The following is a 25,617-nucleotide window of genomic DNA, read 5'->3' on the forward strand; positions in this document are numbered from 1 at the left end:
TATGTCACTCATCTTTGTGATATCATTGTAGGACAGTATCACGGCAGTACGAGGAGGATTGGATGAATGTTGTAATGCAAAAGTAAACCTCACCCTGTTTTGAGGTCTGTGACACGGAGACAGTTTGTGGAGTCGAGTCCCACCCGGCCGTTCCTCACCACGCTGCACAGCAAGGGCCGCAACTCAGGTGAGATCCGGTTCAGTGCAACCTCAGGGGACATGTTGTTCATTTTATCCACACTGAGGAGTCTGTGGAGACAGAGATGTTTTTTTTAAAAAAATTGAGGGACTTTTGAAGTCTGTGGGATATATCTTACATAATTTTTTATTTAAAGTTAAAAAAAAGTTTTTTAATGGAAACAATCACTTATTAATAAAATATGAGTGGATATAACTAAAGAGTCAACTAAATAACCGTCCACATTTAATAACAACCACCTTCTAATTAGCTAAACAATAATAAAAAGAGTTTGTTCAAAAATTGGTTTGATTGTGTTCTTTTATTAAGTTGAAATAATCATGACAGATATATATATATATATATATATATATATATATATATATATATATATATATATAATTTTTTTTTTTTTTTTTACAATATATCAGTGTCATTTCCTCCTGAAGAAAAGACTGGCAAGACTCCAAGGCTTTCGGAGTTATTTAATATAAAGTAGCGTGTGAGTCAAGTGTCAACAGGTTTACTACAATATCTTTATAAATAATTTTCAGTTTCAATTTTACTCAATTGTATATATAATTTTTAGAAGAATCTTTCTCTAAAAATGCCATGTGGTGTTTGGTTATAGGCGACCATGTTGATTTTAGGCCTGAAAACAGCAAAAATGTCAGCTATGATACCTGTAAACTATGTTACAAAAAGTCCTGCAATTATATACTGACCCATATACTGTAGTTTATATACCACTACAGATACCTCATTTGTAATCATCCTAATGTCTCTATATTATTTTACCAGTTCTGTGTCCTTAACCATAACCAACCCAGTTACTTTTACCTCTCTAAACAGCTTTGGAGAACCAATTCATCTCATATACTCCTATATTAAATAGCAGCATTGCATCAAAATTGTTTTATTTTCTTTATGAGGATTATATATTGAGATTACATCCCATAGGATGATTGTAAAATAGACAAAAAATCTTTAAATTATACTTTTTACAGTCTAGTTTCCAAATAAAAAAGGATATTAGACATACCAAAGACATAGCCTACAACCTAAACTTAGGAAATATGCAACAGTTCTGTCAATAATCAATAAATGTCATGCCTGCCCTTTGCTTCTTTGGTCACAGTTATTTAATTATGATGAACGTTGAAGTTTAGACCTTGACCATCAAGCTGGGTTTATTTACACATGATTCTTTATTATCTTTTTCACTCCAAACGATTCAACGAACGTGAACAGCTTCACGTAGGTGACGCTGTCATTTCCTGATGTCGTGGAAATGACTGTACGCACGTCAGATCCCATTTCCTGTTCTCAGATTTAAGCTTTCTGCCCTGGTTATTCTGAGAAAACAGGGTGAGACGAGTACAATATGCAGACTGAAGTACGGAATTAGGATAAAAATTTGTGAGAAGCAAGAAGCGTCACGGAAAGTAAACCCAATTATAACACTGCTGCTTTTCTCCTTTTCATCACAAACACAACCTGCATCACATGGGGAAAACATAATGTCGTAACAAATCTTAATTGGTAAGCGATTAATCGGAGTAGTTTAAAGTTTAAGCTCGTTTTTACGCCACAGTTTGAATCAGGATGTCAGGGCTCGCGAGCTTGCTATCTTTAGCCTCTGCTAGCTTCCTACAGATTGGTGGGGCAAAATAACATCATTTGAACATTTAGAAGAGTCCGTTTATAACTTGCTCATTACGTTCCATTTAAATACATCACGCGGTGTGTGTTGGAATACCTGAAAAAGCTGGAAGTCAGAGAATTTGAGCGTGAACTCCAATGTTTACTTCAAGTACTTGTTGTTTGGGTCCTTGCGACAGCCCCGCGTTTAGTTGTCTTTAATAATGCCTGTTGGTACATTAACCATTTTCATTCCAGGAGCCACACTTCTTCGTGTTATATTAATCATAAAGCATGCATCGTTTCATATAATTACACCCAAACAATATTAAGCAACAGTAAATGTATACACTCTGATTTAATGACAACTGCGAGTCCGGCAAAAGCAGAACCGTCATCAGCTGTCCGGCTGCACTTTCGACCGTCATATAGTAGTGGCTGCTTAGTTGTCCATTCTGCACGAGCAGGTTAGAATTCCAGGTAAATATTGTTGCTGTATTTCACATAAACACACGTTTTTTTATGTTCGCGTTGGCCAAATTAAGTTGTTTCATAATGCCTTTGAGTTTTGGGCTATTTATTCCAAAACAATGAAGCCAGAACCATTATTTGGCTACACATGCTTTAAAGTTAGCTTAAGATTTCAGTTGTGTGACATCTGGGTTGTACCGGATACTCCTCACAAAATGAATTCTGTTTACGTCATATTGTTAACTGTTAAAGTTAACCAATGCTACAAGGTGATTGTTCATATTTACACATAACATTAATTTATGCCGCAGTCAGAGAAATAAAGAGAAGGGAAATGTTCTAAGAAATTTCTAGATTACCATGAACATTAGCTATTTGTGTGATTACTTTTCCTACACATATATGCAAATTCGTACACAAGAAGAAGCTTTAGTGCATGTCTTTTACAGTAAATCCCATATTTGTTTCTGTTATTGCATTCCCCTTCTGTGAATAAGAAGGCTGGAGGCCTTGCCCTAGATTTCAAACTTGAAATACCTTCAAAACCTTGACTGAAGGTTGATGGCATGAATTCTGTAAAATTTTATTTCTTTTTTAGTAGCCTTTATTTAACCAGGAGAAATACCATTGAGATTAAGAGCCTCTTTTTCAAGGCAGTCCTGGAAAAGATGGGCACCAGCAAATACAAAACACAGTTACAAAATAGCACAGTTAAATGTTTGATAATGATCAACAAGTGAGCAGCAACAATTCATGAAAGTTTCAATCTGCATGAGTTAAATATTGAATTACAGCATTAGTCTGTGTCTATGAGCCAAGAAATCTGCTAATTGTATCGTTTCAAATTAGAATTTTTCTTTCAAATCAATTCATTATTCAGCCCTTATTAATTGAGATACTTTCATTGATTTAAGCAAAAACACTTGTATCACACTACACTATGATCCTGCTGTTTTTTTGCGTGTTTCTTTTTATGTAATTTAACATAGTCCGTCAAATGAGAAAGCAAACTCACAAACTGAACACGTGGAATGACTTCTGAAATGTGTTGTTCTTGTACAAACAGAACAAACCTGATTTGAAAAGTAAAAATGAACACCAAGTACAAAAGCCAAGGAATTACATGAGCATGTGTAGTGAGCAGTGGTGTTTCTACATGAGGGCAGTTCGGCTGATTCACAGCTGGGAAATTCCACCTTCATGGGGTGATTCAGAATCACTCTGAAACTATCCAGCAGAAACAGTCCAAGTGAAATATGTTTAACTGGTTGTCATCCAGCCATTACTGGTTTTACTGATTCAAGATACAAGAAGTTTATTAGTTCAACATTCGATTTTATTCTCTCTTAGGTAAAAGGTTAGAAAACATGTAACTGGGAATAAAAAAACTGTATTTCACAAACTACGTGTTTGTGGGTTGGGGGCTGGGTCGTAAAGCGTATTTTGAAAATTATAGTCATTATATAAACTTCTGAAAAGCATTTTTATACATAGTCATATGATTGTAACAACAGTCATTATCTAGTTAACTTCTTAACTCCACAACCAGACATATAAATATGTAATCTTACAAGGTTTTGCAATGGGTTCCAAAAGCATTTTCTTTTGTATTTTGCTTACAGCTCAGTTTAAATTGTTGAACCAAATATGTGGAACTTTTTACTTTATTTAGATTCAATTGTTTGAATGTGTCCCGCCACCATTTTAGAGTGCACATTGCTTGAACAGTGCTTAAAAAATGGCTGTTAACACCCATTTGTCACATGTTATGTTCCTTTTTTAGGTTTAGTGGAGCAGTTTTCTAGCAACACATTTTACACAAAACTGTACACACACATATGTATTCAGGCATGTCAGCTACTCCACAATAATTTAGCTCAAATTCAACGAGCAAGGGAGCATTTCAAGGGGGTTTCCTGCTGTTTCAAGTGGTCAACAATGCAGATCTTATTATTTTCTCCTGCAGTGAAGGGTTCTAGGGCAGCTTTTCATGCCTGCAGAAGGAAGACAATATTCTGCTGGATGTGGGAGAGAGAATTGAGCCATCCTACAGCCAGCGGCCAGGCTTTCCAAGTCTTCCACTGCCTAGGAAGAGATTTGAAGAGATTAACACACTAGCATTAGCTCCGATACAAGCTGAGGATTGAATTAATTAAAGACTTTGCCGGGCTGTGGTGCAGTCACGTGGTGTAGCATTGAAATGCCCCCACTGCCCCCCTCCCACCCCCACCTCACCATCCCCAGTAAGATTGGAATTTGTCCAACTCAGCTAGGAATGAATGCTTTATTTTTACCTTCTTCCTGTGTTTCAGTCAAGCTCATGCTAATGTGGAAGATAAATAAAACCAAGTGATTTTTGTTCAGAGGCTGTTGAGAAACTAGTTTACATATTTTGCCTGCAATGCCCCCAAGACGTCCGCCATGCTTTGGATAATGTCCTTGTTTATGAATAGGTTTTACGGGAACGGCTGGATGAATGTTAACAAATTCAGAAATCTCCCAAATCAGCAACATAAGTTAAATGAGGAATCTTAAGGATAATTCAGAAAGCAGATGTGTTGCCTTAGAAATAACACAAATGTGTTTTGATCACCAGATCATGACTGAGGAGGCTTTTGATGTTGTGGTGGTCGGCTCCTGTATGACTGACCTGGTGAGGTGAGTACATGTAGCCTTTTTATGTCTACTAGTGAGTGAAATGGGTTGTGTCACCACTCTGTGTGCTTGCTGAAATCACCATAAATCACCTTTTTATTTTGTGTGAAGGCTGAGCACAAAGTCTCCTGCTTAAACTGGGTTCAGGAAACTCCTCTGCTTCCTCAGGTGGACCCAGCAGGAAGCAGCACATTGAGCAAATGTTCATTACCATTTTAGGACATGCTTTTTGTAATGGATATTTTTGTCATGAAGAAATACAGTGAATATGTAAGAAATCTATTAAAATCTGTGCATATAATTGTCTCTACAAAGGATGAACAAGTTTAATTTACACGAATGACACCAGTATTTAACAAAAACTATTTGGTTCCCAACTTCCTGACCTCATCTTGGGACTCCTTGAACCAAGGTTCCAATACAATTTAAAGGATGCTGTTATGAAAAATTTTGTTATTTGTAAAATCTAATTTATTCTTTTTCTTCAGAAGTAACGCATCATGCTATCACCTTTTTTGGGCCTCAAAAAACTATGAAGCTGTACAGCCACTCTCAAACCGATCACAGATCATATCGACACCACCACCACCATCACAGGCCATAACCTGAGATATGACTGAGTGCTGGTGATTTGAAGATTCACTTTTGTCTATTACCATTCCATCTCAATTGTTTTCTAAACCCCTCATCCAAACAATGATCCAAATAAAAATGTAGCTGTCATAACTAGAAATGAAAGCTCTGATCATTTTTGGGATTTATTCACATGCAGGTACAGTGTGCATGAGTCAGGCTGTAGATGGAGCCCTATTGAGCATTTAAAAAGAGTGGAAGGTGGTATCTTTCTTGTTCAAATTACAAACACAAGAGCAAAAGTTTAAGGAATGGACAAAACAGTGTGTCTTTCTGCTCTAACCATTGACTGTATATAAAGATGGACAAATCCTTCAGGATACTGCCCATCGATTTCTTGAAATGCAGTCTAAAGCTCAGTGTGGTGGCTCTGTCTGTTGCCATCTTAGTGCCTGACTTCTCCTAACTCATAGCCAACCCAAAAATAAACATGGTGGAGGGTGAATGGAGCTGAGGTGCGCCATGCAAACATCTCTGAGTCATGGACTTTTCTCTGAAGGCACTGACCTGTCACTCAAAGCAATCATGCTCTTAATTATGCATTGCTTCTTACAGTTTATACAGGTTATTTGTATTAACAGTTACCCCATGTGTGCATGAATGGGGGAGACCAAAACCGTTTCTTGCACCAGGTTGTATGCATGTTGATTTCTGCTGTAAAGTTGGAAATTATAACATATGCGTCAATGGGGATGGACTCGCTTATGGAGCCAACCTCAAGTGGACATTCGAGGGACTACAATTTCTGGCACTTCCATATGGATTTCATTTTTTATTCCCAGAGACTGATGCATGGCTCCACCAAAAGCTGCAATTGTTAGTGTGCTTAGCTGGCTAGGTATTACAGTTTATCTTTAAAAATAAATAAATAAAAGCCTGGTTCACAACTAGCATACCAGACAGTTACACTAAATCTTCATAGTTACAACAATCAATCAATCAATCAATCAATCAATCAATCAATCAATCAATCAGTCTTTTTTATTGTCATTGTCAGTAAAACAATGAAATTTTCGTTCAGAGCATTCATACACTGCATAGACCTGTGCTAGCGCTAGCTTGGCATTAGCGTCCGGTGGAATATACACAGCACAGATATAAACAGCAGTGAACTCCCTCGGGAGATAAAATGGCCGGCACTTTAGCAGCATGATTTCCGCATCTGGACTGCACTCTTTATCCACCACTGTGACGTCCATGCACCAGGAGTTGTTCATATAAATGCACAGTCCCAGTTCTGTCCTGCTCTTTACTGTATCTTGGGAAGTTTGCATTCCATTCTTTCCACCCTTGTATATCATTCCTGTTTTGAAAGAAGTCAAAAAGAAGCATTACAATATATTGTACTCTATGCACTGTAATATATAAAAGATGGATGTAGCCACCGTGGTGTTGTCCATCGATTTATGGAATGTTGTTTGAAGCCTCAAGTTGGACATCTGGCTATCAGTATCTTTTTATTGGAAACATGCATAAAGAGCAGGAGATAAATCTGTCTGCGAACTTAAGAACACCATGTAGGCCGATATAGACAGCATAAGGAAGCCTCGTCTTTAAAAATACCCTAAATGAGACCATAATTTACAAAATGAGCATCATGCTGGATTAAACAAGACTTGAAACAAGCGAGTAAGACCACAAACTCATTAGAAAATGTTTACCAAGGTGACAAAGTGAGAATTAAGGTAATAGACTTCTGTACAGTCTGATTTTTTTTTCTGTTGCCCCCTGCTGGCTGTTAGAAAGAATGTGAGCGTAAATCACTTCTGCATTGGCCCATCTTTTGTATACAGTGAGTTAGCCAGACAGCCTGTCAGCCAAATGTTGGCGCTTGCCAACTAGACGAATTGCTTTAGTAGCTAGCTAGCTACAACTGACAAGTCTGCCACAGGAGCAGTTGTTACTTCAGATTTAGAAAAATCAACAATGGCCTAAAAAATGACAAAATGATAACTAACAAGCAAACAAAAAAACAATCTCTTTTGCAGTTATTTTGACAGATATTGCAATTGCTCAATGAGTTGTGATTTTACCATGAATGGCAATTTTTGCATTTCTTTTAGACAATAATGATGGCAATGATATGTTGTAACACTTCTTACTATTATCAAAAAATGTAGCTCCTGTAATTTGAATATTGCACCTGCCCATTAAATTAAAAAAAAAAATTAAGCAGTAAATTTGCAACCCTTAAAGGTGAAAACTGCTTTAATTCCCCACACGACAATGGAAAGCTCAATAGGTGCAGCAGCAGTAACTAGAGGATGCAGCTCAGCAAACAGTCAATTGTCTTTACCAAAATCGCACTTCCCTTTATTATTATTATTATGAAGCACCACAACCACCGTTTTCCTTCTGGGATATTATTTTGACATGCACGCCTGTGGAAAATATGGCATATGGGCTGCAGGGTGTTTTTCCATCATGGCTTGAAATGGACTGTACTGGCCTGCCTACACAAGAATAGAGGAAGTGTTCTAAAGTTAGACAATACTGCTGCCTTTTCAGTATCCGTCCTAAAAGCCCAGAATGTTATAGGGAACATCAGTGGTCTGACAGTGTTTGGTTCAACAGCTTTTAGGTCATTAGACAGTAATAATAAGTAGACTCCACGTTCCTGTTCTTTTGCTAAATCACAGCACATGCTCCTATTGAAGTTTAAAGCACTGCCAGTAGCACGAATAGTTTTTGAGGACATTTTTATTTTATTTTTTTTTTATAAACACATGAGCTGTTTTTCCAAGATAATAAAATTGATTAATTACTGCTGCAGGTAGTTAACCACGATGAGACAGGTGTGACCATCTAAATCCAACTCAACGATTCAAAGTGTGCAGATGATCTGGTATAATTACTGCTTACTAAAATGTCAGCACTGCATCATCTTCGTACGTGGTGAGATTTCTTGAGCCAAGTAGGATCCATTCCCACAAATCATTAGTCATCAGCTCCAGCACAATGGGTTAGTTGAAAACAATTTGTCACCCTCGTTTACCATAACCTTTGTGAGCAATGACACAATCTCAAAATACACATAAAGCAGCCATAATGTCAAAAGTCTTCATGGGCTGCAGCCAACTAAATGTCTTCACACCAGTGTGAGGAAGTGTGCAGTTGAGCCTGTGCAACAGTTTGTGTCATACAGCGTCTGTTCTTTTTATGTGGAACCCGGGAAGAATAACTGTCACCTGGGTACCAGTAAATGAAGATCTGAGTATGCTACTGCAAGCCGTGCTGCTGTGCTGTAGAAAGTTTCATGCCATTTTTTTCGAGGCACACACAAGTTGTCACATGTTAGTTGTCGCTCAGACTGCTCCACAAGTCCTCGCTTATCAGAAACACATGCCTTCTCCTACCGCATTTTGTTGCTCATTAGCAATTCAACTAGTGACTTTCTGCTTTGAAGGGCAGGAGTTATCAATTAGGGCTGTAATAAGCTAACGGAAAATAGCCTGTTTGGAGAGTGTGTGTGTGGGGGGCTTTTTGGATGGAGGTCAGAATGCAGATAGGGGAATACATTTGCAGCCCTTCAAAGTGATATGCATGGCTTTGAAGTTAGCAATCCAGTTGTCTTGAACAGCCAGTGTTTGGGTGGCAGTACAATTGACTGACAGACAGTGGAGGCACACAGTCGTGCACTCTCTCTCTGTTCCTGCCATGCAAACACATAAATGTGACATAGATCTGCATGGTGTTGGCTCATAAATGTATCAGTCAGGCATGTTGATAGGTAGTAAAAGGTTGTGTTTCATTTCCTACTATGTTCAGTGCACAAACACGAGGTACAGAGCCGTTCAGGATTTTAACCCATTGTCAAAGCCATACAGTGCCCCCTACTGCCACAGCTGACTGAGTAAAGACACTTCTTACCTGCTCTGTCAAGCCTGAGTTTCCTAAATTATGGAGCAGATCCAAAATACACCACAAGACTGTTCCTATCAAAACACAGTAATTGTATCTTTATGAAGTGTTTTTACTAGAATTCATCTCAAGCCAATATCCACAAAAGTGGGCCCCAGATTTACTCATATTTCTTTGAATTAGTGCAAAATGTTGGTAAAAGGTTACAGTTAGAGCTACAAATAATTTACTAGGTTAAACTGACAGCAATAATTTTGATAATCAACAAATCTGAAGTATTTTTTTAACCAAACAGCATGGTATATATGGGTATGTATGAATGGGTTCCAGCTTCTAACATATCAATGTTTTCTTTCTCTTCTTAACATTCTGTGCTCCAAAACAGACTGTTTTCGGGTTTACAACTGTAAATTGATTGGAACAAAACATTTAGGTACGTTGCTTTTAGGATGAGCTTTTTTTTATTATTATTATTGTTATTTGTCAATAATGAGAATCCAAGTCACTTACAGTCCTAGTTATTATTACTGAAGCATTTTAGCTTTGACCTTCTACAGATTTTCACACCATGTTAAAGTGGAGTGTAGTTTCCGGTCTTCCTCTTCAGTGAGCCTTGGCATGATGGAATTTCTGCAACTCTTTCATCTCATCACTCACTGTGTCTGTCAGTGAGTCGTTCCACAAAGAATTATATTATTTTGTAGATCAGAGCATTGTTTTCTTATGTCTTATCCTTGTGACACCAGTAGTTTAAGACCCACTTTCTTGTGCAGGTTCCACTGATCTCTCTTTCACATATTTTCAGTTGCTTAGGGATGAATTGTTGCTTATAAGTGATATACTGACTTCTGTCTGGAAGCTACACAAATAATGAACTTGCTGTTTCTAAAATATCTACACCTTTTATGTCTTTCTGAGATCTGCCCAGCAACGTTTTATGCAAATGTTAAAAAAAAAAAGCAGGTTGTTTCCATAAGCGGCAACCAATTCAGACACTGAATAGCTTGATAAGTGGCTTGTTACAGTATATCTCCTGATATAGGCTGTTTCTGACCACCAAGTGAATAATGGCAACACGCACATGGCTCCAACAAATGGTGTGACCACACAAAAATAAACACCCACGTATACTCTGACACTGCACCTCTTATTAACAAAGCAGCTCACCGTGTCCATGTATGGTATGTTGTCCTCGCTCAGCCGGCTCTTTGTTAAGTCCCCTCACCTTGTCCTGGTTTACTGAAACTTCAGCTCTGACCTTTGTGGACAAGGAAGATTATACAAGATGAAAACAAAAAAGTCTTCTTTCAGTGGTCTAGGGACTTAAAAAAATACACTTCAGTCATAATATGAGCTGAAGGTCATCACACTTCAATTAAGTAGTTTTGTGTGTTTAGTGCAACCATGTCGTACACATACTTACCTCACCGCAGCTTTATACAATTTTGGTTAATACAGGAAAGAGCTCGACCTCATTCTTTGTATCTTATTTTGCATCGGAAAGTTCAATTTAGAGGTTGTGTACAGAGCTGGAAAGACAAGCTCGAGTTCAAACTTTGGAAAACAGCATTTCAATTTGTTTTTTTCCACGTCTGCTTCCCCCTGTTGCTCACCAACAGATGAGGAACGACTTTAATAGAGACGGAGGAGAGGGAAATGAGAGCCAACCTCAAAGCAAACACTTCACGTCACTGAACACCTGCTTTGGCCTTTTGGTTCCGTGGGAGAAAACGCACTGAGGTTGCACTTTAGCACATAACTGCCCTGTTTGTTTGGTGCACTCACCACAGACAACAATAGCCAAGTGTCTCTCTGGGCTTGAAGAGGCGTGGGTGGGTTTATTTAAGAATTTGGAAATCTGTTTATCTTACCTGTCAGTTATCCGGCTTCAGGTGGCTGTCGGCCAAATGTGAAGTCATTATGTTTAAACTTTATAATGACAGTGTTTTTAAATCAGAAGGTTGTGCTCAGTATTTATTATGATTTTATGAGTGTTTCAGTAAACGCCACGGGCATTTACATGTTCAAATGTGACGCAACAAATCAGGTTGCTGGGCATTTGGATAAAACAGTCGAGCAGACTACCTGTTAGTGACCTGTGTAGGGGAATAAATGCTTTTTCGACCATGATTATCCTTTCAGACTACACCTGACAAGAAACCTTTCTACCACCCAGTTTAGTACCATCACGCATTACACTAAAGAAAATCCTAAAGAAGCAAAGGTGCTGTCGACGGTAATACTGAAATTGCCAGTACTATAAGTTACAGAAAAAGTCATGAAAGGAATAGTCACATATGATGGGAAAAATCGTATTTGCTTAGCTTAGTTTAACTTAACATGTTTTACTGTGTATTTCTTCTTTTCTCATTTTAAGGATGAAACAAACCAATATATTGTCAGCTTTAAAGGTGTTAGTGAGGAATATTGTTCACTTTGGACAGAGCAAGACTAATTCTTCCCAACACTTCCAGTGTGTAAGTTTAACTAAGGCAAATGAGCATATTTCTTAAAGTGTCCTATTTCTATTAAAGCACATTTAACCTTCTGAACCAAAAACAAAAAAACATGCCAGTGAGTTTGAAAGGCATATGTGTTTAAAATGTCCAAATTACATCTATTTTTAGAGCCAGAAGCCGCAAAAACCGAAAAAATCGTTGGATTGGCAACTTTTCCAGTATTCTTCTAATTAATCATGTGTGCCATGGGGTTTCATCAGGAGAAATCACAAAATTTAAGTTTACAATTGTGATATTTCATGAAAATCACTTTGTCTTATTTAAACATTGCCACAAAAAACGGTGTGGCTCAGATTCTATGAAAAACAAAAAAAATCTGCACTCCTTGATGCAATTCACTATCATAGCGCTAAACAGTGTGTCCAAACCTCTCTTAATTTTAAGACAAAGGACATAGAAATTGTATTTTGAGCAATGACCAATATTGTCTAGTGATGGGTAAACCTATACTTTTCTTATGAAATTGACTTATTAGTTTTATTATCTGTATGCTACGCTGAAACGTCTGCTAGAAGCCTGTTCGCTTAGCTCGGCACAACACATGACAGCAGACAACTGCTAGCGTCATTCTGTTCAAAGGTGTGTTAAGTTTGTTATTCTTTTTTAATCCATGCTTAAACAAAAGTGCATCAATGACAGCTTGTGATTTATGGGTGGTTGCATGCCAACAGGTCTTCCAAGTTTTGTTATCACTGTGAGCTTACTAACATCATGGTAATGTATTACAGAAACAAGATGCTGTGTAAAATGTTAAGTAGGGATCCTGAAAGATGCTAAATTGTGGACTTTATCAGTTTTGGACAGTGTAGCTGTCTTGGAAGTATACTTTCCAGTCTTTGGGTTTAAAGCTCGTGTCCGGAGTTTCCGTTTGTTTTCAATTTATGTATCATTGTTTAACAAAGCTTAAATGTGTTAGTCTAGTTCGATACTATAATATAATGTTAGTATGACGCGATATGAAAATTTATTCATGAGCTCCGCCTTCCTCTCATAGACCCCCATGTTATTCCAAAAAGCGCCGGTCGCTGCCGACCAATCAAGTTCGAGCTTCAGCTTTGTCATGCTGTCAATCAACGGTTACGCGCACAGCAAGCAAGCCCATGCAGAGGTGGGCGAGCTACGCACTACGCAACCGCGCGCACATTTGTTTTGCTTCTGGAGGAGCTGAGAGAGCATCAGGGATCAGCAACTTCCAGAAAAGTTACCAATCCCACGGCTTGTCAGGCCAAGAGATTGCAGGACGTTTTTTGGCTGGGGGTGCTCGCGTCACTCCCCAACCACGGCCTCCATAGCCCGCCTGACGGCTTCGTTTAGATGCCCGACCTCTGGAGGAAGATGTTGGGGCATCTGGGACATACTCTTCGTCAGAGGAGTCATGCAATAGACCCTTTATTTGTTTACAAACATTGTGACGTTTTTTGTGGGCGGGGCTTATGCTGGAGGCAAAAGCGGAGCGAGAAGTCAAGCAGGACTGGGAGTATTTAGTTTGCGCTGGGAGTTTGCGCTGCGAACTCGAGCATTTTTAACCCGTTAAACTTAAGTGTACCGCCGGCGGTACACTTACTAATTTGCATAGGAATTTAAAGAATGTCCGAAGGTTGCAAACGCGATTATACAAACATTATACGCCGATGGAAAGCTTAGATTCTCATGAATCCGCCGGTATAAACCACTTTCAGATGTGATTACCACAGCGGGTAATATAAACACATTTGTCCGACAAACAACGAATATCCATCCATCCTTTCTCTGTACACGGCTTCAACGTACACGGCTTCAACGTACACAGCGCGACTCACATTTCCAGGTTCATTATTACACACAGATGAAAATATTCCACAAAAAAAGGCCATAATCCAACCTTGGACATCCAGACGACACAAGCCAGTAAACTATTTTGTCCAAAACATGTCTTGAAGTCGGTATATAATCCACGAATCGGTCGTTTTCAAGGAAATTCACCTCGCGATTCGCGTCCAATATGCCCTGTATTTCTCGTCATATTTAACGGGTTATTGTTTTTGATTGTATTTTTTTCTGTGTCTTGTTGTGTCCTTGTTCTTATGGTGTGTGTATTTGGACCCAGTGTCTGGAATAAAGCTGAATTGAATTGAATTGAATATTTTTTATTTACAAATAGAATATTAGCGATTTTTTGTACTGAAAATGGCTGGAATTGACTGCAGCTGATCGTTTCTGTCCAGTCTTTTCACCTCAGTGCATTTAACCACAACTGTCTTCGTTCCCTCTGAGCACGAGTGTTCGGTGGAATCCTATAAAACTTTAATTTGCGTTCGCCAATGTCATTCCTCCTATTCTGGCATCCAAAAACACAGCAGGACGACATTTTTGAAAAGTTGATAGAGCCTAGTCCCTCAGTCTTTCGCCTTTCTGTCCGGCCGCGGGCTTCCTCTTTTGCCTCCAGCTAAAGCTGTGACGTCATTCGTGACGTGGGTCATTAAAGCTGCTGTCCGGAATTTGAATCGCAGCGTCTCCCAAAACACTGGTGGTCCCACCCTCCCTCCCTCTGACTTCGCCTCTTTATTTGTGCACGCGCGCAGTACATGAGAGAAGTGCCCGGAGTGCAGCAGCATCTCGCCTGTTTTGCTGTTTTCCCCTCTTCTACATTTAGTAAATAATAAAGGAATTACGTTAGAATGCTGTATTGAGTCTAACTTGTCCTAATACCAAAATAACATGAATCTGCTAGGACGAACGAGTAAAGTTTCAATATGTGATTACACTCGTGTATCCCTCTCGATGACGTTGTTTATCAAACTTAGTGCATTTACGCGTGTATATGTGTTACATTGTTTATTTATTTCTATCTAGAGTTCAGAATTGCATGACTCCTCTGACGAAGAGTATGTCCCAGACGCCCCAACATCTTCCTCCAGAGGTCGGGCATCTAAACGAAGCCGTCAGGCGGGCTATGGAGGCCGTGGTCGGGGAGCGACGCGAGCACCCCGAGCCAAAAAATGTCCTGCAGTCTCTTGGCCTGACAAGCCGTGGGACTGGTAACTTTTCTGGAAGTTGCTGATCCCTGATGCTCTCTCAGCTCCTCCACAAGCAAAACAAATGTGCGCGCGGTTGCGTAGTGCGTAGCTCGCCCTCCTCTGCATGGGCTTGCTTGCTGTGCGCGTAACCGTTGATTGACAGCATGACAAAGCTGAAGCTCGAACTTGATTGGTCGGCAGCGACCGGCGCTTTTTGGAATAACATGGGGGTCTATGAGAGGAAGGCGGAGCTCAGGAATAAATTTTCATATCACGTTATACTAACTTTATATTATAGTATCGAACTAGACTAACACATTTAAGCTTTGTTAAAAAATGATACATAAATTGAAAACAAACGGAAACTCCGGACAGCAGCTTTAAAAGGTCTATTCTGAACTCTAGATAGAAATAAATAAACAATGCAACACATACACACGCGTAAATGCACTAAATTTGATAAACAACGTCATCGAGAGGGATACACGAGTGTAATCACATATTGAAACTTTACTCGTTCATGTTATTTTGGTATTAGGACAAGTTAGACTCAATACAGCATTCTAACGTAATTCCTTTATTATTTACTAAATGTACTAAATGTAGAGGAGTGGAAAACAGCAAAACAGGCAAGATGCTGCAGCACTCCGGGCAGTGCGCGCGTGCACAAATAAAGGGGCGAAATCAGAGGGAGGGTGGGACCAACAGTGTTTTGGGAGACGCTGCGATTCAAACTCCAGACACGAGCTTTAAGCAAAACAAACTGACTGCTGGCAGTTGTCACATTTTCCATACAGACATGAGAGCTTGTCTTTATTTCTTAATAACAGACACACATTGGATGTGTTAAGTGATTGACAGAGGGCAATCAGTGAGGAATATTTTTTGTAATATATTCAGTTTATTTCTACATTTTCATTGTCTTCATGTTTTCTGTTGTAGCTGTGTTTTTAGCCCACCTGACTAAGACAGGCCCACCACACAGTGCATCTGGAAGTAGTTACCATGATAAAAGACTTCTCCTGACAAAGCATTTGAATAAATTTGTGGGTCCTAGTCAGTTTAACTTTTCTCGTATAGTGTCACAGATTGGAAAAACACTTTTAAGCTCCAAGCACCAAGGAGAATAGGTAATGTGTGTGTGTCGAGGACGAGGGTGTGTGTGTGTGTGTGTGTGTGTGTGTGTGTGTGTGTGTGTGTGTGTGTGTGTGTGTGTGTGTGTGCGTGTTTTTATGTGTCCACCCTTTCTTCTGTTTCCTTCAGACCACATTTCAGCCTCACTGACCCTGCATCCTGTTATAGCTTGGGGTATTTTAGTGTTTTCACACGGTGGTGCGAAAACAGCAGCATTTATAACAGCCTCCAGTGTTTGCCACCAGCTTCTCAGTTACTGGAAATCCTGGGGTTGAGTGAACTTACTGTAACAGCACACCTGCCACAAACTCGCTCACACACAAGCATGAAACAGAGCAACAACAGGGTGAAAAACAAGTTTATGACAACATTTTGCCACCCGCAAACCTTTTGGCCCCAGGCCAGCACTGCCCAAGGCCAAACCACAAAGTCCTGACTTACACCATGAGGCTGTCTGTTGTCTCTCTCCCCATGTTACTCACTACCCACTCTGGCTCTGTGATTGGAGGAATCAGGGAACAGACAGCTCCTCCTGAAGGCACCCACCTGTGGCATCTCAGGCTCGAGGGGAGGGGCAGGACTTGACTGACCCTGTTGAGTCAGGCTTTACTGGTGTGGCCATTGTCAAGTTGAGACATCTATGGGATTTGCAGGTTGCATCATTTGCAAATTTGAAGACAGTTACATTGGCACATCTGACTGAATGTTGAAGTTTAACAATACTTTTTAGAATGACGAAGCCATTTTTGACTCCACGTTCTGTGGAGACTAACAGTTTTTGTGTTTAAGTATGGAAAACAAGACAAGGAAAAACACCCAAGGAAATAACTTTCCTATGCTTCATTCGGTCCAGAAGCATTTGCTTTCTGTTGACTTTTCTGTGAAAGACCTTCACACGATCAAAAGATATAATCCTCAGCAGACTCCACAGAAACCTTTTGTTTGTGTGTTTTTGTACACTTTCCAGTGATAAATGAATAGTTTAACTAGGGAAGGATTTGGCCCTAAAGGGTTGTCTTCACATTTTGACACTCATAGTACCAAATAAAACATTTCTGCAAAGTTTCATGGGAGATGTTATAACTGTTGCCTGCACTGTGAAGAGATGGTTGAGAATGGAAGAAAATGGACTAAAATTTGGGATCCAAGCAAAGTATTCATCTAAGTAGAGGAATCCTATCTTCTGTGTACCCTAAATCCCAGGAGGATCATTTTGGTAAAAATGTACACCTTAAAATTGTGCTCACTTTTTCCCCTTAGCCAGGCACCAAGGCTACCCAGAGCAGGAGAAACCATCCATGGTCACAAGTTCTTCATTGGCTTCGGAGGAAAAGGGGCCAACCAATGCATCCAGGCTGCCAGACTGGGGGTCAAAGCTGCCATGGTTTGCAAGGTATGACACCGCAATCAAGTTAGCAACTGTTTGCTATTTGCTGCTGTGCTGTATGAGTTTGGGTTGTGGTGAGTGTTACTTTAGATACTAGTGTTATTATTTGCATGTCTGTTGAAAAAGAGATACTGTTGCTTGTCCAACCTTTGGCTTGTCTATGTCTTACTCAGTACAAATAATCAGCCATCAGCTACCATAGCCCACCAACTAGTTAACAACTCCCAAAAACCTTTTAGCTTCGTTCACACTTCAGTCATTTCACAACATCAACTCTTCATGCCTCATTTTCGCTTGATCAATACCATACCGCATGCATACGCCCACTCACGCTTGCGCGCCTTCAAACAAGCCTATTCCCATACCATACAACCCCGAGTCTCCAATCAGTAGGCTCAGTGTGCCCTTTCAACCTGAGCACTAAAGCACTGAAGCCCCACCTCTGTCAGAACAAAGAGGCCCGATCGATAACAACCCAGTGCGGGAGGAGCTCTCCGGGCATGGGGAGAACCCAAAAATAGACACCCGGGCTTGTCAAAAACATCCAAGATGGAAGGCCGCTCTTCAAAGAGAATGGGGCCAAGCAGCCAATACCATCCCAACCCACTATCACAGGCAGCTAGAAGTGCCCGCATTTTGGCACGTTTTTTGGAAAGCGTGGGTTCGAAGTAGGCGCCTCGGGGCAAGGTGGGGACCCCTTCCACAACCCAAAGTAGCTACAGATGTGGACATCCCAGAGCGGATCAGGGGAAGAGGGGAAGGAGGGAAAGAAAACGAAAGCGAGGTGGGCATGAAGAGGCGTGAAGGCGGGGTTATCGTGTCTTCAAGGCTTGGCGCAGCTGGTCGTGTGTTTGCACGTGTGTGCGCTTGTTGACTTTGTGTGTTCGTTTTTGCACATTTTCGGCGGCGGCACCATGCCAGTATGCTGGCAGGGCACACGAAAATCCAGCCCAACTGAGATTTGAGTATACCACTTTTCAAAAGTTGCCGCTAACCAAGTCTGACCCCGCTTGACACTCTCTTTGTTGTAATCGTTTTGCCTTCAATCTCTTCTAGGTTGGTAAAGACTTCTTTGGAGACAATTACATCCAGAATTTCAAGGACAATGGCGTACACACAGGTAAGATGGATGTTTTTTACATTACATGCCAAATTGGTTGCCTTGTCCACGTTGCACTGCAAAATGTTCACATGCAGAGCAATGTGGTTTTTTGTCTGTATTTTGTCAATTCTTTTTAGTTACTCAGTGCTTGCGGATACACTGGCAGGTTTGCTATGTTGTTATGGCCAACGATTGTTAAACCATTTGGCTTTGTTAAAAATAGGGGTGCTTCTCAAAAGTTGTGCTCAGAGCACATATCAAATTACAGATGCCTGTGGCGTGTCGTGAGCCAAATGCACTCCAAACAATTAGTAGGAGTTATGTTGCTGACATTTTGTTTTCCAGAGGTGTGTTTGGTGAATGTTGGAAAGGTAAAACATATTTCTTTTCACAGTAAAGACAAATAATGGATGCTTTCAAACCCTACTTTAAACCTTTCATCTTTTCTTTCTGTCTCAGACTTTGTAGGGCAGACCTCTGATGCAGCCACAGGAGCTGCCTCCATCACTGTCAACGATGCAGGTAAATGCTTTTGCTGCTAACCTATACTGCCCTGCTGAGATCCTAAAAGCTCTTTGAGTTGTCGAAACAGCCTCATGTGCACATACATGGACAATCTGCGCACTCATTTTCTACTACACACACACACACACACACACACACACACACCCACACCAGTACACACAATATACTCGGGCATTCAGTACTGCCATTGACTCACCACTGCTCAAGAGTAATCACTGGCTCTACTCACACACACTCAGATATACAAGTGCACCACACCATGCAGAGTGTCCATAGGTTCCAGTCTAATCAAATCTGAGCCTTTGCACGTTTAGAGCAATTTCTGTCATGTCACAGAAACAACCCGATGATGTAAATCATACAGGACACATGGATACTTTTTTGGATTTGCACCTCTTTTTGTTCCATTTAACACAGATGAAAAATCAGGCCAAAAGTGGTTAATTGAGAGACAAATAATGATTCACTGAACAATTAACACATGGCACTTAGAATTGGTGTGAAAAGGTCAGTTAAATCAAAGGTTTGTATCATTTTTCTCAATTCTTACAACGAAAAGTTCAAGAAGAAAAAAATAACAGAGATACACATCAACCCATTAATCTCACTGTTTAAAATGAGATATTTTGAATGTTTCGATTTAAAGAGATGAGTGCACAGTAAAGAGTTATTGACATATTAACAAATACCTTACCATCACATCAAATGTACTTCTGCGGCACAATTAAAGTTGACAATGATTTTTTAATATATAACTAGTGTTTTCATGGTTTATTGCTGGTACGACAAAATCAGTGAAACATTTGACCAATTGGCAGCCAAAGTTTGTAAAAAGCCTCTAAATATCACATATCATTTTTGGAGATAGCTCTCATGGTGTCTGACAATCATCATAAAGTGGCTATTGTGTCCTCACACATCTCTATGGGTGTTATGGGCAGGTGAGAATGCCATTGTGATCGTGGCCGGTGCCAACATGCTGCTGGGCGGAGAGGAGCTACAGAAAGCTCTTCCAGCCATCAGTCATGCAAAAGTGCTGGTGTGCCAGCTGGAGATCAGTCCACAGATGTCCTTGCAGGCACTACGCATGGCTCGCAACAACAGAGGTCAGTCAGTGTCAGTGTACCGTGTCTGTGTTCACATCCCATGTGCAGGTTGCTCTGAATTTCAAATGTAAATTATTCAGAAGTAAAACAGAAATGAAGTTTGAAAAGTATTATAATTCCACAGTTATATAATACAGAACAGGTGGTTACATTTGCATTCCATTAACTGTGTTTATTTTCACCAACTGTGATTACTTTGGTCTTTAAAGGCTCAATCAGTTCTTTGTTTGGCCAGAGAAATCACAGGTATTTATTCACATACATTGTACGAGTTAAACTTTTAAGTAAAATGTGTTAATATTTGAGTAGTTGTTCTTAAAATGTCAAATTATGAAAATCCTTTATAGCTTCTATGATCTCTGCTATGCTGTGTCTTCACTTCAGAGAGGCTGTCATGTCCTCCGTAGTCATATATAGTCCACAGCCCCCTCAGATACTTCCATTAATCTGACAGAAACTCATCTTATCAACTTGTGATGGAACTAGACTTACTAGATCAGACTTTGTAACATTCACGTATCACTTTCAATACCGCACAAGTCTGAACTCCATAGTGTCGCATTAACAAATGGGCACACACAAAACCACAACTGTTGTGTCCAACAGTTTTGGGGAAGCATTTTTCCATATTTCAGCACCAAACACAGAAAATAGCAAAAGACATAGTTTACATTTGCAAGTATCAATGTTATATATTTCATGTCTGAACAAGGCTTATGATTTGAAACTACTTAGACTACTGTTAAACTGATATATTTGACAGAAATAAAACTAGAAAAGCACTCAGAGAGCGCACTTCTCCCCCATATGGCATTGTCAGAAATACAGCATTTGTTTATTAATTATTGATGATCAGAAATCATGGCCACATAGATTGTAGCCATTTAATGTAGATGTATCCACAAATAAAATGACCTTGCACTGAGCACAGGTGTGAGTTATGCATGTGTACGTTATGTCCGGATACCTGAATATGTAGCAGGTGGCAGGAATTGATGAGACTCAGAAGCACCCCCACAATTTAATCAATTGTTCCTTGTATCATTTCTGATGATTAAGTCCTGATAAGTCCACAGCGGTGGATTTGTAATAGGTGATCGACAGCAGGCAGCTGACGTAGTGTTTTCTCGTTGTCATGGTTACAGTGACGCCATACCACTATCTTGCAATGACACAGAAATCTTTAACAAATCCATGGATCTAAGCTATAAGTGGCATCACTGCTAAAATCTAATCACTTGGTCCTTGTGTCATTTCTGACCTTCCCTCAATATTTCATCCAAATCCATTAATCCGTTTTTGACTAATGTTGTTAACAGATGGATAGACAGACAAACAGACAAACCAATGCCGATCATCACATAACTCCACCGTGTTCCTTGGCGGAGTAATAAAAGGACCTCACACTGTGCTTCACCATGAGGAGACATGTTTGTTATTTCTTTCTCATTCCACTCTTTCTCTGTCAGTGCTCTTCAGCCAAGGAGCTTGTTGGATTTTTAAACACCATGTGAAATCCCCTCCCCCACACCTCTACGATACCAGCAGCGAGATATCGAGCAGGACAAGCACAACCATTACATTCTTCACCAAACCACAGACATTAGTTTATGAGTGTTTGCAACCCCATTTTCAAGTGTGGCCTTTTGGAACAGAAAAACATTTTTTAAAATCCTTTATACGAAGTGTTTCAGTTTGATATTCAGTTTTTAATTGGGCTGCTATAGCAAGCCAGAGTCTGGTAATTTACAGGTGGTGTTGCTAACCCTGCATGTATCTTCAAATGATTAATCTTGTCTTTTATTTATCTATTGATAGTCTGTCCTTTCTAAAGTTACACAAAGCCTTTTTGTAGAATAGAAAGTACAGTAGAGGTTGACAAAATCCTTCTAAATCAGTCCTGTGACTTTGCTGTTTGTGTTTCACAGTTACAGTTTAATTCACTCTTTAGAAAGAGACTCCCCACTGACTTGTATCACTTTATCAAGTTAAGTGTGAGATGTGTACAAAAGTAATATTTTAACAAGTGTTTGTTGACCGCCACATCCGTTTCTAAAACAGGATTCATATCGTCCTGGACCAACAAACCTCCATTTCCTACCACCACCGTCCCTCTGTCCCTTCTTTTCTCCACCTTTCTTTCATAACCAGGTTACTGAGCTAATCATCTTTAACAGCATCCTATTATTAGCAGCCCTCCACGTCATTCGAGACGTCTGGGGAGCCTCTCGCCCCTGTCATCAGAGCCTGTCGTCCATAATCGCTCGCTGCAGGCTGCCAGATCGAACGAGTCGCAGCCATAACCGTGTTGCAGATGGGATACCCAGATGGCCTCGCCGAGCGCCACCCTCTTTCCCGAGCCCCCCTCCTCAGTGCGTCGACCGTACCACGGGATTAGGCTCGGCATGTGGCGCCAGAAGAGAGGCAAGGCGAGCAAAGACGCTTGGCAAAGATGCCACCTCGATGTTGCCGCACCAGAGCATTGCGTAAATAGAGTTCTCTGGAGAGACTGGGTGTTAATGGGTTTGGCGGCTGGGATATAATGACGCGGGGGTGAAGCGCCGCTCAAATTACGCAAATGTCACCATCAAGCCACACGTACTGTGGATGCCAGCTCTCAGAAACATTTGTCAAGACAACTTATTGAGAAACGTTTTTCCTTCGTGTGTGTAGTTATTTAAGGGGAAACGTGTAAACGCGGAACGTATTGCCACATACCATTTAATATTGACATGTTAATGGAATTACATTAGTTTCTAAGAACTGAGGAAATGGTAGGAGTTGTGTAGTTTCACTCTTTCTTTCTTCTTCCGTTTTCACCCCATCTTCCTCCCCCTCTTCCTTGTCTGCGCAAGAAGCTGCTATTATATTTCTCACCAGATGCAATTAGAGCCTCTTAAAGCCCTTTCACATACTCACTGATGACTCATTTCTTTTGTGCGTGTGTGTGTGTGTGTGTGTGTGTGTGTGGTGTGTGTGTGTGTGTGTGTGTGTGTGTGTGTGTGTGTGTGTGTGTGTGTGTGTGTGTGTGTGTGTGTGTGTGTGTGTGTGTGTGTGTGTGCATACATATAAGAGTGTGTGAGTGATCTCTGTCTTGCTCGGTTTTCCCTCTGCCCTTGTTTTCCATCCACCTTTCCTCCTAAATCACCCACAGCAACAAACTGCTATATTTTTCTACTGTCTAAAACTCTTCTGGCTGCTCTTCCAGCACATGTACGACCAGACTTTGAACCTGGCAGCATAAAAGCCCAGAGTCATGACACACGCACACATGCTCAGCTGCCAGACGTGACTCAGTATGCACACATCCCAGTATTACAACATCTGTCCCAGCAGATGTGAGTGTATGCGTGTTTGTGTATGTGCTAGAGTGTGTTTGTGTGCTTTCACTAACACCTGGAGAGCAAAACAAAGCAACCTGAGACAGACACACCGGTTTAGGTGACGTCCAGAGTGGCAACTCAACACATCAGTGAGGCAGATTTGTTCATGCTTCGGTGTATTAGGGATTTCACTCAAGCTGCTCTTGTATGCATATTGATAACTTTCTCTCCTCAGCAGTCTTCTAGTTGCTTATTGCATGTATACCTAAAGAGCGCAGGGCCTGTGCATTGACATCAGCAAGTAAGCAGTAAGTAAACAGTGATAATAGCTAATGGGAAGACAACATTGTGCTTTCTAGCTGTTCTGTTCATGGCTGCAAATGATAATTTGATTATTTGTGTGATGGCAGTAGCCTCAGTAAGACAACAACTCGAGTAATCCTTTTACATAATTAAATGATACTTTTTCTTTCTATCCTGTTTGCATTGTGTACAGTACATCGTAAATGCTTCACGTGATGATGTGACTGAAAGCTGTCTGTTAATGCACCTGCCACATGTGTTACAGCAATTACTCCAGTTAACAGCCTAATCAAGCTTATATAATCAACACAGTGTTTACATGTGTCTTACACTGCTGGGGCTTAATTACAGTCACGTGTTTGAGATGGATGTGAACTTGTGAGGAACATTGAATAAATGCGACGAGGGAGATGAGGGTAAACTGTTGATTGCTCTTATCAGTGGAAAAGAGGGAGTGAGTTGTAGAAGGGAGTGGGAGGGACATGAATTTACTGTATTATATTCTCAGTAAACACAGTTTTACATGGATACATGAATCAAGATGCAAGATTGTTTTTGCAAAGAGAACAAAATGATCACAGAAAAGAAATGCCCTTCAGGAACTCTTCAGTAGACCTAGGAGAAAAGGCAGAATAAATGCCTTAATTTCAGGGGTCTAAATTAAATTAAACAAAACTAAGACTTGTTGAAATACCATTTTATAAAGAAAAGGTTAAACTATATAGGCAAACTGTCTGTCCTTCCCTTCTCCCTTTTATCTTCTGTTCCTGAAAAACAGCAGCTCTCATCTTACAAATGAGACATGAACAAAGTCATATCAAACTTTTGTAAAAAAAAATAAATAAATAAATAAATCATAATAACAAGAAACACACTCAGAGAGGACAGTATTCTGTTAAGGCTGCTCAGTCGCTGTATGATTTCTGATGGATAAGTCCTGATAAGTGGTTGATTTGTAGTAGGATCATAATCATGTGATCGTTAGCAGGCAGCTGGCATAGTCTTCACTTGTCATGGTTACAGTGACGTTGTGCCGCTAACTCGCAGTGATACAGAAATCTTTGTCAAATCCGTGGATCCAAACTATAAGCCACATAACTGCCACAATCTAATCAGGTGGTCCTTGTGTCATTTGTGATCTTACCTAAAAATTTGTTCCAAATTTGTTATTATGTTTTTGAGTAATATTGCACACAGAAAAACAGACAACAGACAAATGTATGGTGATCGTCACATAATTGTGATAAGCCACTAGAGCTCTTTGTCTTTAAATAAAAATGTTACGACAGATGCAGTCCGACACGTCTGCTGGAGGTCACTTCAAATTAAAATGCTATGTAATAAACTGTATAAATTGCAATAAACATACTCTCCACTACATAAGAAATCATTCAGTCTTTCACTGCAAACACAAAGTAAATGTACTTGGAAAACACTACAAGAACAATCCACTTTTTCATGTATTTATTAAACAAAAAGAATCTAAGGCTACTTCCCTTTTCCCAGAAATAACTTCTTGTCAGTATTTTTCATAATTCTCAGTGTTTGATATCACCTTGTTAAAATGTGTGGCTACTCCTTCAGACAGAATTCCTTCAGTTGCAAGATGTTTGAGGGTTTTCTTGCATGCCCTGCCTCTTTTAAATCCCTCTAAAGTACTTTAATGCAATTCAGATCTGACTTTGACAAAGCCATTCTGTAACCCTCCATTTCTTCTCTCTGAGTCATTACTTAGTGGATCTGTCTTGTGTGTTTAGGATCATCATTCTGTTGAAAAGTCCAC

General features: G+C 40.1%; 2 protein-coding genes and 1 long non-coding RNA gene across 4 annotated transcripts in view; 1 reads left to right on the forward strand and 2 right to left on the reverse strand.

Moving 5' to 3' along the window:
• The window catches only part of babam2 (BRISC and BRCA1 A complex member 2), a 111,452-nt gene extending 109,392 nt beyond the window's left edge, over positions 1-2,060 (reverse strand). Inside the window, exons 1-2 of the mRNA XM_051948288.1 lie at positions 1,938-2,060; positions 94-249 (exon numbers count right to left, since the gene is read on the reverse strand). Of these exons, the coding sequence (XP_051804248.1) occupies positions 94-230 (137 nt within the window). The 5' untranslated portion in view covers positions 231-249; positions 1,938-2,060. The remainder of the gene's footprint in view (positions 1-93; positions 250-1,937) is intronic.
• The window catches only part of rbks (ribokinase), a 52,059-nt gene continuing 27,980 nt past the window's right edge, over positions 1,539-25,617 (forward strand). Inside the window, exons 1-6 of one of the 2 annotated variants that reach the window (XM_051948322.1) lie at positions 1,539-1,720; positions 4,887-4,948; positions 17,349-17,481; positions 18,532-18,595; positions 19,037-19,099; positions 20,044-20,208. In XM_051948322.1, the coding sequence (XP_051804282.1) occupies positions 4,890-4,948; positions 17,349-17,481; positions 18,532-18,595; positions 19,037-19,099; positions 20,044-20,208 (484 nt within the window). In that variant the 5' untranslated portion in view covers positions 1,539-1,720; positions 4,887-4,889. Of the gene's footprint in view, positions 1,721-2,197; positions 2,300-4,886; positions 4,949-17,348; positions 17,482-18,531; positions 18,596-19,036; positions 19,100-20,043; positions 20,209-25,617 lie in introns of those variants that run through there. The other variant, XM_022210646.2, reaches the window with a different exon arrangement.
• LOC127534074 (uncharacterized) lies at positions 6,583-11,123 on the reverse strand. Its single transcript, XR_007942024.1, has 3 exons — positions 10,863-11,123; positions 10,607-10,697; positions 6,583-6,881 (listed from the first exon to the last, which is right to left on the reverse strand). It is a non-coding gene; the product is annotated as an uncharacterized LOC127534074 (long non-coding RNA).

Source organism: Acanthochromis polyacanthus, chromosome 1 (genome assembly GCF_021347895.1).
Source record: "Acanthochromis polyacanthus isolate Apoly-LR-REF ecotype Palm Island chromosome 1, KAUST_Apoly_ChrSc, whole genome shotgun sequence".
In the NCBI taxonomy this organism is placed as follows: Eukaryota; Metazoa; Chordata; class Actinopteri; family Pomacentridae; genus Acanthochromis; species Acanthochromis polyacanthus.